At 35.0% G+C, this 14,876-nt stretch overlaps 2 protein-coding genes across 2 annotated transcripts; one reads left to right on the top strand and one right to left on the bottom strand.

The window, feature by feature from the left end:
• The first annotated feature begins 286 nt into the window (after window positions 1–286).
• On the top strand, window positions 287–9,380 carry mcm5 (minichromosome maintenance complex component 5). The gene is made up of 16 exons (XM_051106448.1): window positions 287–631; window positions 1,213–1,339; window positions 1,678–1,806; window positions 1,962–2,134; window positions 2,254–2,409; window positions 3,619–3,788; window positions 3,892–4,063; window positions 4,151–4,262; window positions 6,702–6,845; window positions 6,952–7,017; window positions 7,112–7,288; window positions 7,382–7,494; window positions 7,589–7,717; window positions 7,854–7,996; window positions 8,659–8,786; window positions 8,913–9,380. The coding sequence occupies exons 1-16, from the start codon at window positions 462–464 to the stop codon at window positions 9,012–9,014; spliced, it is 2,211 nt and encodes a 736-aa protein (XP_050962405.1). The 5' UTR covers window positions 287–461; the 3' UTR covers window positions 9,015–9,380.
• Window positions 9,381–9,429: 49 nt separating this feature from the next.
• Window positions 9,430–13,729, bottom strand: hmox1a (heme oxygenase 1a). The gene is made up of 7 exons (XM_051106449.1): window positions 13,570–13,729; window positions 13,447–13,489; window positions 13,228–13,339; window positions 11,579–11,794; window positions 11,216–11,488; window positions 9,892–9,940; window positions 9,430–9,810 (listed from the first exon to the last, which is right to left on the bottom strand). The coding sequence occupies exons 2-7, from the start codon at window positions 13,485–13,487 to the stop codon at window positions 9,683–9,685; spliced, it is 819 nt and encodes a 272-aa protein (XP_050962406.1). The 5' UTR covers window positions 13,488–13,489; window positions 13,570–13,729; the 3' UTR covers window positions 9,430–9,682.
• Between the last annotated feature and the right edge of the window lie 1,147 nt (window positions 13,730–14,876).

The raw sequence follows: 14,876 nt of genomic DNA on the forward strand, positions 1-14,876 counted from the left end.
AATTTTCCAATTTAGGTTTTCCACCAATAGACATTTGTGTATTTTTTTTTGTTATTAAAAAATATCAGAAGGATACACACAAACATTAGAACAAGAACATGTGGGGAAGTCTCTTTTCAACAAAGCTAAAATTCCGCGCCAAACAGAACACCTACTTCCTGTCCCTGCACTTTGCTTTGTGTGTTTCCCGCCAGTACACCACTTTGGCACCACCTTTTTCGTGACGTACCTCGTCATAACGGCTTGTGGACCAATAAGCGGGTCGGAAAAGTCAGCGAGGGTGGAATCTGAGTTAAGCGCGAGGCAGGACTAGAGGTTTTGCCGCGAAATCCAGTGCGCGTGTTACGGGGAAACAGACTGTTGTTTCTGTCCTACAGAATATTTAAACTTAGCATTGACAGCACTTATTTAAGTAATATCTTATTCATCGTTTATTACAAGGAGTCTGAATAATAAGCAAAATGTCGGGATTTGATGATCCAGGAGTTTATTATAGTGACAGTTTTGGAGGAGGTGAAGGCATCGGGGATGAAGGGGTCGTGAAACGCAGCCAAATCAAAAAGAAGTTTCGTGAGTTTTTGAGACAATTCAGAGTCGGCACCGATCGCACTGGATTCACCTACAAATACAGGTATTATGATATCAGAGGTGTTTGCATTTTGGACTCATTGTTTTCCTCCCTACAGGGACAGAAAAGTTTTGCACAACTGGTACCTATAATGTGTCTGAGTTAATTGTTGCGTATTATTTATTTATGTCATTATTATATCCGAAGTGTGTTTTTCCGTGTTAAATTTGTTGCAGATTTCGTCTTTAATTTATGTCCGACTCGCGAACGCATTGTTCTTTTGAGTGATTCATTTGAATCGATTCATATCATGTTAAGGCTTTTTTTCCGCAGCACGTTTATTTCACGTAACTGCTGGTGTGCAATATAACCCGTAGTATTATCTGCAAGTATTAAATTACAAAAAAATAAATTCTGAGAGCAAATAAGTGATGGCACTTGCGAAGCGGGGAATCGTTTTTGAGTCGGTTCAATGAAAAGATTTGTTCGAAAGAACCGATTCATTTTTAAACGAATGATTTCACGCCTCCATTTTTCCTAATGTAATGAGCAGTGTACTTTTATTCAAACAAAGTTCGACTTTTTTATTATTTTTTTATGTTTTAATACTTTAGGACACTGTTAATTGTGTTTTTGGTTTTCAGAGATGAACTCAAGAGGCACTATACTTTGGGAGAGTACTGGATTGAGGTGGAAATGGAGGATTTGGCAAGTTTTGATGAAGATCTGTCAGACTGTCTGTACAAACTGCCTACTGAGAACTTACCTTTGGTAAGCACAAAAATATAAAAATAACGTTGCATGTAAATATTGGAAATCTTGCTGTTTTTCGTTTACAGCGTACAATTTAAAGCAATTATGGGTTATTATACTTTATTATATGGTTTATTACACTAAATTATCTTTTATGTTTATTTAAAACTAAAGTATAATTTTTTTTTTTTTTTTTTTTTTTTTTTTTTTTTTTACACACTTATTGTTTTGATTATTACAGACTAATTTATTATCAAGTGTTTATGATTTTCCAGGATGCTGTATTATATTTATGAAATGCTAAGTGCCATTTGTACATCAGTTATTTATTATATTTTATATTTATTGATGTACAGTTGGAGGAGGCGGCACAGGAAGTGGCTGATGAGGTCACACGTCCGCGGCCACTAGGAGAAGAGACTGTACAGGACATACAGGTCATGCTGAAGAGCGACGCCCACCCGTCCTCCATCCGCAGCTTGAAAGTAAGAAAATAAACTGTTAACGAAAGAGTTTATTTTGCGACATTTATTTACTCAATCGCTAACTTTAAGTGTTTATTTGTGCCTTAGAGCACCACGTTCGTACTTGTTCTTTTTTTAAAGTGTTTTTTTCTGTCCGTCTCCATCATCTTTCGCAGTCGGAGCAGGTGTCGCGTCTCGTGAAGATTCCCGGTATAATCATTTCCTCTACAGCTGTGAGGGCCAAAGCCACCAAAGTGTGCCTTCAGTGCCGTGGATGCAGAGCGGTTATCAGCAACATTCCTCTGCCCCCGGGACTGCAGGGTTACGCTCTGCCCCGCAAATGCAACACGTTAGTATTTTTTAGTTTGAACTGACTTCCTTCTGTTTAGAAATACTATGTATATGCCGATATGACAATGAACAGAGTATGTTTTTATACCAATAACATATATTTTTTGTCTCTCACAGTGAGCAGGCGGGCCGTGTCAAGTGTCCCGTGGATCCGTATTTCATTATTCCGGACAGATGCATGTGTGTGGATTTCCAAACTCTGCGTCTACAGGAAGCTCCTGATGCCGTTCCACACGGAGAGATGCCACGACACATGCAGCTCTACTGCGACAGGTACGAGTTGCCACATGATGCAGAAATGTTTTTCATCTGTGAACTATTTTGTGAATGTACGTTACATGTTTTTGCTACATTATGAATAGAATTTATTAGAAAACAGAATGTCAACTCAAAATAGTTCTAAGCAAAGCTAGAGCAGAACCATAGCGCATCTTATAGTGTCTGAACTAATTATTTGAGTGAATGATTCAATGACACATTCTTAAAGACACTTGCTGAATTTGAAACTGCATACTACTCTTACTGTTTTTTTTTTTTTGTTTGTTTGTTTTTTTAACTGTCTTTTTACGGCAGAAATAGTAATAGTAGCATGTTAGTATGAGGTTCTGAATTCAGCCAGTTACTTGGTTAGTTTCAGAATGACTCAGCTCTTTTAAATGAATGGTTTTCATAAAATTATTATTGAATTAGGGGTGGTTCACCCAAAAATGCAAAATTGTCGTTTTACTTGCGTCATGGATTTCCAAGCTAGTATGTCTTCTGTGGACCGCAAAGCAAGTGGTTTTAAAGAATGTTAGTAACCAGACCGTTTCAGTTCTTACTGATGTCCATTCTATGGTCTGCCAATCCAGTGGAAGTCAATGGGAACCAAAACTGTTACGTTCTGCAGAAAGAAAGGGGAAAAAAAAATACAGGTTTGAAAAGACATGAGAGTAAGCGAGTAAATGATGACGTTTCATTTTTAGGTGAAATTTTTCTTTAAGAATTTAGTGAACTTTGCCTCATATTTTACCTCTGTGAACCTCAATGATCTCACTCATTAAGGCAGGGATTTTTCCTGCCATCTAGTGGAGATTTTTGGTATCATATTTGACACTGGAGCACAAAATCAGTCATAAGGGGTCAATGCTTTGAAACTGAGATTTATGTCATGTGAAAGATGATAAATAAAATAAACTGTGCCACTTCTGTAGTGCAAAGATGACTTTTGTTGATACTGATCTGGCTAGTAACAGCCTATAATGTTTTATTGATCTCATGTAATCACTAAATTAAAGTAGAATTTGACACAATGCATATTGAACACCATAATCCAGAAATGGAAAAAGAACAAAAACTGTTATTTATTTTTTTTGTAGTAGTTTTAGTATTGAATCTAAATTTAATTTTTAAATCAAGAATTGGTTGTAAATCAAATTGTGACCCCAATAATCAATTATGAGATTTCAATCCCCTAATTTTTTACAACTTTTCCATTCCCAGGTACTTATGTGATCGTGTAGTACCAGGAAACAGAGTAACCGTCATGGGCATCTACTCCATCAAGAAGGTGGCACAGACCAAGGCCAAAGGTCGTGATAAGGGAGCAGGTGTGGGTATCCGATCAGCTTACCTGCGTGTTGTCGGCATTGAAGTGGATACTGAAGGAGCAGGTGAGCGTGTGGAATATTTTTATTTATTTTTTATTTTTTTCGTTCCAGTTGAAAACAGCATCTCTCTTGAGCCTTTTCTAATGTCCATCTTACCGTCTTTCAGGCCGTGGAGCATCTGGTTCAGTTTCCCCTCAGGAGGAAGAGGAGTTGAGGGCTCTAGCTGCCTCTGCCTCGGTCTATGACTCCCTTGCTCGCTCTCTGGCCCCGTCCATCTATGGTAGTGATGACCTGAAGAAGGCCATTGCGTGCCTACTGTTTGGGGGCTCCAGGAAGAGGTGAGAAAACATACAGTAGAAATCGTCCTTTTACCAGCTTGTGGATTTTTGCCATTTTTCTAATGTGAGTGAAACTGTTTTTGTTAGGTTGCCTGATGGTTTGACACGCAGAGGTGATATTAACTTGTTGATGCTGGGAGATCCAGGCACAGCCAAGTCTCAATTGCTGAAGTTTGTGGAGAGATGTTCTCCGATTGGGGTAAGACTATGACAAAGATGCACCATCATATATTCACCTTTATGCCATTTGTATGAATTTCTCATACATGCAAAAATGTTTTGAAAAATCTTCTTGCTGCTCTTTGCCATATGCATTAGATAAATATAAACAAAATGTGTGCCAGTAATGCATGTCATGTTAAATGTCAAATTGTGTTACTAAACATTCAATATAGGGCATGCAGTATATTTCAATTATTATAATTTTATATATTAATATAATATAGTGTGTTATATATGTATGTGTGTTAATGTGGTATATGGGTAAATTACTTGACATCTAAATATTCTGTCTGAATTTTTTTTTTTTTTTTTTTTTTTTTTTTTTTTTTTTAATTCGGTTAAAAATGGGTTTAAATGCATAAAGAAGCCATATATATGAAGTATATGGACCCACTTTAACTTAGACTGAGCAAAAAAGATTAGTTATATGGCTTGTTTCTGTTATTCAAAGTGTCAAAATAGCATGTGGTGCGACTGTCCGGCCATAAGAGTTGTTTTGGAAACATCTTTGAAATTACCCTAAATTTATTCAGATTAATTTTCTGCACTAATTGGCATGGTTTCCAAAGCATTTGTATTTATATTTCCATCATAATATACAAACAAACTTTGTCCGATTTCCATTTAATGAAAAATCATGTGGTGCGACCGTCAAGAAACTACCATTTTGGAACTTTTATGTTTAAATCCATTCAAAGATAGGACTTTGCATATACCAATTTGCCAATGACCCATAACTCTTTCAAATTTGGAAAAAAATAACCTTTTTAAAAGCTGGTATGTAGATACCACATTTGGATATCATGTGGTATGACCTCAAAAAAAAACAAAAAAACAATGAATATTAAGTTATTTTTGCAAGTATATATTTTTATTATGAATTTCATAGTGACCTTTTGTGGGAAGCTAGCTTGTTTTGTTTAGGTGGCCAATTCTATACTTGTAAATTTGTGCTTGTGAAAATATAATTTGGTGCAACCACAACAGGGTGTTTTCCACTATAGATATTTGTGCCAGATTGGCAGTTTTTGTGCTTTTATATTCAGTTAATGCTTTATATACACAAAATACTTTATTTTAGTGTCGTTTGGAATAGATTTTTATGCAGTTTGGGTCATTGCACAGTTTGTTTAATTTTTGTACAACAAGAGGAAAAAATGCAAAACCCCCACAAAATTGCGCATATAATTTTAGTTTGGTATGTATGCATTTATTAGTGATTTATTATTTATTTATTATCTATTTGAATCTCTTTTACCTGATTCCACTGTTAAGCAAAATAAATGTTCGCCATAAGCAGCATGTTAATTCTGACCCTTCAGTCAAGCACAATCTCCAGATGTCATTTTCTACTGTAAGAAAGATGTTCATGCTCTCAGAACCCGATTCAGCAACCTCACGCTACTCTAAATTGACCCTTCGTAAAGACCCGTCACTGTTAGTTACTGTTGCTATGTCTGACAAACCATGGCACTTTTATGCCACACGTCATGTTCTCATGCAGTGAAAAATACATCACTGAGCAAAGAGGACTTTAATATGTCCTGACAGATCGCTGTAGTGCCTTAGTTTGTTTGTCGGACAAAACAGCATATTTGGCATTATGATTGGTCAGATCACCTGTTAATCAAGCTCCCAGCGAAGGGTCAATTGAGCAGCCAAGATTGGGCAAAGTTCAGAAATAACTGGGGTTAAAGAAATGCCTGCAGTTAATGCCATGTACTGCACTTTTTACATCTCTTTAAATACATTTTTAATAAGGCCTCTGCATCATTTGGAGCAACCACTCATCATGTGGTGTGACTAATAATAGAATAACTATTAAAATAAAAATGGTCAATTTCTGTGGTTGAATTATGAATCATTGCTACAGCATTGCTTGCTTAAATGGTATTTTAAAAACATTTTTATCAGTTTTATGCAATTTACAGGAAAAAAAAAGTCTGCTAGCTACCTTTAAGAAGGCAGCTCTGAAATTATAAAACAAAAATATGAGATTATTATTATTATTATTATTATTATTATTATAAATTAATATTAATTGATTAATCAACCAATAGTTTTTAAAATGGATAGTGAAATAGTGGCTAAATAGAAACTAAAATAGTGGTCTACGATTTAAAAAAAAAAAAGGGACTGAACCATACTTTGTAAAAGAATACAAGTATTAATTTTAATTTAATATTGAGCATTAAAGTTTGTTCATAGTTTGTTAATGTTGACAGAAGCAACTTAAACATTTAAAATATCAGTAAATGTTGAAATTAACATGATATACTAACTCACACACACCCACACACCCACACACACACACACACACACACACACATATATATATATATATATATATATATATATATATATATATATAAAATGGAGAATCTGCATTAAAGTGAAAGTTGTTTGTCTGTGTTAGGTCTACACATCTGGTAAGGGCAGCAGTGCAGCTGGTTTGACAGCCTCAGTGCTGCGAGACCCCAACACTCGTGGTTTCGTCATGGAGGGTGGTGCCATGGTGCTGGCTGATGGAGGAGTGGTCTGCATTGATGAGTTTGACAAGGTAGGACTTCTAAGCAATCTGGATTTCCAGAACATGAGTGTTGTGTCCTTGCAGCCTTATAAAATGTTTTTAGCTCTATGTTAAACTATTGCATTCTTCTTGATAGATGAGAGAGGATGACAGAGTCGCCATCCATGAGGCCATGGAGCAGCAGACCATTTCTATTGCAAAGGTACAAGGCATTTTCACTGTTTCTTCAGCTTACAGTCTTGTCAGACAGATAGACACATCAGTTTCTTTGTTTAACGCTTGTGTTTCACCTCAAGGCTGGCATCACCACCACTCTGAACTCCCGTTGCTCTGTATTGGCCGCTGCCAACTCTGTATTTGGCCGCTGGGATGATACAAAAGGAGAGGACAACATTGACTTCATGCCTACTATTCTGTCTCGATTTGACATGATCTTCATCATCAAAGACCAGCATGACCATCAGCGAGACATGGTGTGTGTGAACAAAACAACCACTGCTAACAGATTCTGTTGAATAATTTGATTCTATATGAACTAATGCACAAGCCTGTGTGTTTTTCTTCAGACTTTGGCCCGGCACGTGATGAACGTTCACCTGAGTGCTCAGACGCAGACGGAGGGTGTCGAGGGAGAGATTCCTCTGGCTACGCTGAAGAAATACATCGCCTACTGCAGAACGTAAGTCTAGGTCATAGTCTATAAACAAACACAGTGTGAAACTTATTCATCCGTGTTTGTCCATCAAAATAAAAATGCATTAACTCACGAACAGGAAATGTGGACCCCGTCTGTCTGCGGCTGCCGCAGAGAAACTGAAGAACAGATACGTGCTGATGAGAAGCGGAGCGAAGGAACACGAGAGAGAGACCGACAGACGTGTGTCGATCCCCATCACTGTCCGGTAAGCACTCAAATCAGTATTATGACACTTGTCTTTACTCATGTTGTTCCTAGATGTATATTTATATATCCTGTATGTAATTATTTATAGTATATACTTGTTGATATTAAATAGTTGGTCATCTGTCGTCTTGCAGGCAGCTTGAGGCTGTGGTGCGCATTGCGGAGTCTCTGGCTAAGATGAAGCTGCAGCCGATCGCTGGAGAGGAAGAGGTGGACGAGGCTCTGAGGCTTTTCCAGGTGTCCACACTGGACGCAGCTCTCTCTGGCAGTCTCTCTGGTAAGTGTGTTGGGCTTTCAAGCTGCAATATTACTTATAATAGTAGATTCCTTCTGGAGGACTCAGAGTGCCACTTCAAATTAAAATAAATTCAGTACATTAATTGATTACTGAATCAATTTGTTAATTCAAAAACAATATAAAAATCATCAATTTGGAAGAAAAAAAATAGTCCCTCATTTGTCCTAAACAGTTAAACTGCCCACTGTTCTTTAGAAAATCGTTCAGCTCCCACTAATTCTTTGGGTTTTCAGCATTTTTGTGTATTTGAACTCCTTCCAATGACTGTATAATTTTGAGATCCATCTTTTCACACTGAGCACAACTGAGGGACTCATATGCAACTATTACCGAAGGTTTAAACGCTCACTGATGCTCCAGAAGGAAACATGATGCATTAAGAGCTGGGGGGGTGAAAACTTTTGAATAGAATGAGTACACTTTTTTTTTTTTTTTTTTTTTTTTTTTTTTTTTCCTTATTTTGCTTAAATATCATATTTTTTCATTTAGTACTACCTGAACTATGTAAGTCAGAAAACTGACTGATGTATTTAAAGGAGTGGAATTTGTAGCAACGATGTTCAGTGCATCATAGAAAATTAGGCCCGCGCTTTCTAGCCTCTATAAATGTAATCTGATGTAGCAATGCTGTATGTTTGTAGGTGTTGAAGGATTTACCACTCAGGAGGATCAGGAGATGATCTCTCGCATAGAAAAGCAGCTGAAGAGACGCTTTGCCATCGGCTCCCAGGTGTCAGAACACAGCATCATACAGGATTTCACCAAACAGGTCAGTTCTAGCTCCAGGAGCTGGTCACAACCTGTTGAGCTTCTCAAATCACTATTTTAGTTGATGCGTTGTATATATGTGTGATTATATTGTCAGTAAAATGTTTTTCTTCTCTTGTCTAAACAGAAATATCCAGAACACGCCATTCACAAAGTGCTTCATCTGATGATGAGGAGGGGTGAACTGCAGCACCGCATGCAGAGGAAGGTTCTTTACAGGGTCAAGTAGACAGATGTTGTGTGATTATTCTGTCAGCAGAACCTGAGATCTGATGGGCATCTAAAGGCAGATGTGCAGAATTAAGCCACTGCAAAAATGATATACAATTCAGATTTATTGTACATAGTTGTTTGGACACTTTATTGATTGAGAAATGCCCTGTTTATCATTCTTACTGTTTGCTGAGAAATGATTCTCGTCTTGCTCTGTCAAAGCTTGGTATGATTTGAGTATGTTGCCACCATGATGGTATGCTTTACTGTCTTAATGTGGTTTCTCGGTGGAAAAATTTCATAAAATCTAATTTGATTGTCAGTTCTTTGTCAAACTTAAGATATGGTCATGTTTTGTATGGAAACATAATAAAGCATTTAAGAAATTAATATTTTTGTGTGTTTCTCTTAGCAAACAAGACAAATCAGTGTTGAATTAAAAATAGCTTTATTCCATTTCACATAAATACACAGAAAGCAATTACAAATGTACATGAGCGTTTTTTTAAATGTGAACGTTTTAAAGGAAAATCCAAAAATAGATTTTTTAAACTAAAGATTTACTGCTGGGTGTTTTATAATATCTGTGATTAGTGATTGTTAAAGATCAACCTGTAGATTTTACCTTATCATAGTATTAAGAAGTTGCAACATTTAAAAAAAAAAAAAAAAAAATTAAACAAATCAGAAAGCATAAACTCCCATTCCAACAGTTGCCAAAGTGATTCCCACACCTAATGCAAACTGAAGCACTGGAGAGCTGGAGAAGGCATTTGAAGCGGTTTTGGATTCTGTGGCATTTCCTTTTTCACCTAAAACAAGCAAAATAGTATCATTGCCTTATATATTTACTATTTCAAAGCATTAAGTGACTTGTATTTCTTGAAACTCACTTGAAGCTTCCTGTGTGATGCTCAGCATTTTCTGAAGATCATCAAAAACCTATTTGAAATGACAAACATAGACATTACATCAACCTTTAAATGTCTCACTTCCTCCGTTTCTCTATACTGTGTATCTAAAAAAGTTTTTTCTTGGTAATATTTTTAAAAAAGGTCAAGTCAAGTTCACCAAGGCTGCCTTCGTTTGAGCAAAAATACAGTAAAAACAGTAATATTTTGAATATTATTGCTATATTTAAAATAACTTTTCTATATGAATATATAAATGTAATTTATTTCTGTGATCAAATCTGAATTTTCAGCATCATTACTTCAGTCTTCAGTGTCACATGATCCTTCAGAAATCATTCTAATATGCTGATTTGCTGCTTAAGAAACATTTAATATTAGTATAAATGTTGTTCTGCTTAATATTTTTGTGGAAATTGCTACTTTTTCGGAATTTTTGATCAATGGAATGTTCAAAAGAACCGCATTTATTTGAAATAAAAATCTTTTGGAACACAAATGTCTTTACTGTCACATTTGATCAAACTAAAGCACCCTTGCTAAATAAAAGGATTCATTTTATACATGTACAGTTGAAGTCAAAAGTTTACATACACCTTTTACTAAAGAGGGATCTTATAAAATGCATGTTATTTTTTATTTAGTACTGACCTGAATAAGATATTTAACAAAAAACTGTATAGCCCACAAGAGAAAATAATAGTTGAATTTATAAAAATGAAAAAGTTTAAAAGTTTACATGTACTTGATTCTTAATACTGTGTTGTTGCCTAAATGATCCACAGCTGTGTTTTTTTGTTTAGTGATAGTTGTTCATGAGTCCCTTATTTGTCCTGAACAGTTAAACTGCCTGCTGTTCTTCAGAAAAATCCTTCAGGTTGCACAAATTCTTTGGTTTTTTAATGTATTTGAACTTTTTCCAGCAATGACTGTATGATTTTGAGATCCATATTTTACACCGAGGACAACTGAGGGACTCATATGCAACTATTATAGAAGGTTCAAACGCTCACTGATGCTTCAGAAGGAAACATGATGCATTAATAGCAGGGGGGTAACTTTTTGAATTTGAAGATCAGGGTAAAATTAACATATTTTGTCTTCTGGGAAACATTTAAGTATCTTCTGTAGCTTCTAAAGGGCAGTACTTCTTTGTTTTCAAAAGTTTTCACCCCCTGGCTCTTAATGCATCGTTTCCTTCTGAAGCATCAGTGAGTTATTTTGGTAAAATAATTAACATTTTGCAGATTCTGCAAAGTGTATGTAAACTTTTGACTTTAACTGTACATGTAAGATCAGTGCTTACCTCAATATTGAACTCAAAAGCTCTGGTGGCCTCATCCAGCACTTCCCGTCTCTGCTTCTCTGTTAACTCAATGCTGTTCATTCTGCTCCTATACAGCTGCTTGAATTTGTTGGGGCTCGACACTCCAGGAAATGAGAAGAATAAAACTCCCTTGTTGCCGCTCAGTCCCAAGGACTTCTGGGTAATTTTGCCCAGCACTTGTCCTCCTGACAAATCACCAAGATAGCGTGTATATGCATGTGCCACTAGAAGAAGCGGGCTGTTCTTGCCAATCTAAAAGGGAACCGAGAGCTATGAGTTAGAATGAGAATCACTGGAATGTAAATGCAATTTCATTTCCTTAAAGATCATTCCCAGGCTTGCCTCTCTCAGTCTCTGGGTGTATCTGTGTGTGGCGGCAGGCACTGTTATTCTCTTCCTCCAGTGGGGTCCGAAGAAGTGCTCCAGGTCCAGCTCCAGAGACTCCAGTCTGGCCAGCTCCTGAGGAAAGTAGATGGGCTGAACCGCGAGATGGTTGGCGTTCCTGTCCAGCTCTTCTTCAAGCGCTTGGTAGATCTCATACAGAGAACACAGCAGGAGCTGGAAACACGTACATTTACACACATTTACTTACATAATTAAAGTTAGCAAAAAATGTAAGTACTGTGGCTGTACTTCAGACATCTTAAGGCATAGTTCACCCAAAAAAAAGAAAAATTTGATATAATTTACTCAGCCTCAAGTTTTTCAAGAGTTTCTTTCTTTTGTTGAACACAAAAGAAAATGTTTTGAATAATGTTGGTAATAAAACAGTTGCTGGTAGATACTGGAGAAAAAAAATACCATGGAAGTCAACAGCTACAAGAAACTGTTCAGTTACCAACATTATTCAAAATATCTTCTTTTGTGTTCAACAGAAGAAACTCAAAAAAATAATAGTGCAAAAGTGCAAAATATGTTTTTTTAGATTTTTAAGTTATAGGGAATAAAAATGCAGTTATTTTTATCCAGTAAATTGATTAATAATCGAAGAAATAATCAAAGTTAATCAGTTATCAGCCCTTAGATGATATTAGTAATTTGATATATGCCACAGCACTGAGTGATACTATATTTGTTACTATAATACCATGGTCCTTACACTACCAGTCAAAAGTTTTTGAACAGTAAGATTTTTAATGTTTTTAAAGAAGTCTCTTCTGCTCACCAAGCCTGCATTTATTTGATCCAAAATACAGCAAAAGCAGTAAAATTGTGAAATATTTTTACTATTTAAAATTACTGCTTTCTATTTTAATATATTTTAAAACGTAATTTATTCCCCTGATCAAAGCTACATTTTCAGCATCATTACTCCAGTCTTCAGTGTCACATGATCCTGCAGAAATCATTATAATATGCCGTTTTTGTTGTTCAAGAAACTTTTTTTTTTATTATTGTCATTATAAAAATTTAAAACAGTCGAGTGATTAATACTTTTATTTAGCAGGAATGTTTTAAATTAATCAAAAATGATGATAAAGACATTTATAATGTTACAAAAGATTTCTACTCAGCTGTTTTCAACACAATAATAATAAATGTTTTTTTTGAGCAGCAAATCAGAATATTAAAATGATTTCTGAAGGAGTAATGATGCTAAAAATTCAGCTTTGAAATCACAGGAATTAATTACATTTTAAAATATATTTAAATAAAAAAAAAAACAGTTATTTTAAATAGTAAAAATATTTCAAAATGTTACTGTTTTTGCTGTATTTTGGATCAAATAAACGCAGACTTCTTTAAAAAAACATTAAAAATCTTACCGTTCAAAAACTTTTGACTGGTAGTGTATGTAGGACTAAGATACTTATATGCCATGTTTTTCATGGTACATTTATTTAAAACCACAGCACTGCCATTACATGTACTTCTATGTACTTTTTGTTTCGTAAAAACATCAATTTAAGAGCCGCTATTGCTTCATACACAATAGTTCATCTAATCTTGCACAAGTTGCAGTAGCATTTACTGATTTTCTGTAGTTTTACCTTATACTGTGTTTGTGTGATCTGTCCTTTCTGGTAGTTGAGCATCAGTTGTGTGTTCTCAGCTCTGACATGACTGTCTCTGGTGACTGCTTTTATTTGATCAGACAGATCACTGTGGAGAAAACATGCCACAATCCCTCATTAGCAGTTAACTAAACAGATAAGCTTCTTAGTACTTTTAAAAAGCATTGAGCCTATATGAAATTAAAAAGCATTTACCTGCCAGTGGCATCTCTTGGATTGCTTTTCGTGGATTCCATCCCTAAAACAACAGATATTTGTTATCAAATGTTACTATGTGCCCTGTAACAGATTAAAAATAAAGCTTTGACATGGTCTTACTTGTGCTGTAGATGTCCTGTTGTGCTTCTCGCTGTAGATGTACCGTCCTGTACTGTCTGTAGCTATGATTTGTCCGACGGCCTCACTTCGTTTTTATACGTTCTCCTTCCCATTTGAGTCACTAGATTTAGCGAAGGGGAAGTGAAAATGTTGAGGTAGTTCTACATGGTTACACTAACCATGACTGGACGTTTTTTCGAATGAGAAATCTCAGCAGTTTCTCATGATAGAGCAGTGTGAGTCACATGAGGTTAAACAAATCCACAATGTGACCAGCACAACAATATCCGTTTGTTTATAGGGTTATAAAGTTAAAACTGTGTTTAAAATACATATTAAGTCTTAAAAAGTTAAAAAGGTTCCTGTGTTGTGGGTGTCTGAGTACGAACTATGATTTCATGACTGTGCTGTTTCGCTATTGGCGTTTCTAAACATGACACAGCAGACAGAGAAGCATTACTGCCCTAAAACCTCAAAACCATGACAATGCACATTATTTACTGCATGAGAAAAGACTACAATGACTACAAATTAATTTCTCTTTTTTATGCAATTAAAAATACATATTTTGTTGCAAAAACAAACAAACAAACAAACAAACAAATAAATAAATAAATAAATACACACATTAATTACATATTTACATATTTACATATTAATTATAATACATACATACATACATATATATATATATATATATATATATATATATGTATGTATATATATATACATATATTATTTCTGTCTTATAGTCACTCTTATCTAATATTAAGAAATGTGAATTACTGGAAGCTAAGTGTTAGATCAGAATTTCTCTAAATGTTGTCTTCAAACCCGTAAGACCTTTGTTCATCTTCTGAACACAAATGAATTTGTCTACAAACAATGTCCAGCAGGGAATATACATGCATCACAGAGGAATTCTGTATTTTTATATATTTTTTTTTTCTATAAATAAATATATAAATAAATTCACACGTAATAAAATCATTTTTAAAAGTAATACAAATAATAATTACAAAAAAAAAAAAAAAAAAAAAAAAAAACATCTGAAAAGTGTTTGAGAAGTAGCTGAAATAATTCATAGGGGCAAGATAAAATATTTTTAATGTAACTTTAAAAAAGGACAGTAGCTAAAGATGTTTTATTATTATTTTGAATAAAAATCTATCTCTTAAAACAAGTGTTTATAAACATTTTTAAAATTTGCTGATGCTATAAGAACAAAGTCTTTGCATAAATATCAACAGTAGCCTATTAAATAAATAAATACATACATACATTAACAACACTTTTTATATATATAT

The sequence above is a fragment of the Labeo rohita genome, chromosome 3, assembly GCF_022985175.1.
Source record: "Labeo rohita strain BAU-BD-2019 chromosome 3, IGBB_LRoh.1.0, whole genome shotgun sequence".
NCBI lineage: Eukaryota > Metazoa > Chordata > Actinopteri > Cypriniformes > Cyprinidae > Labeo > Labeo rohita.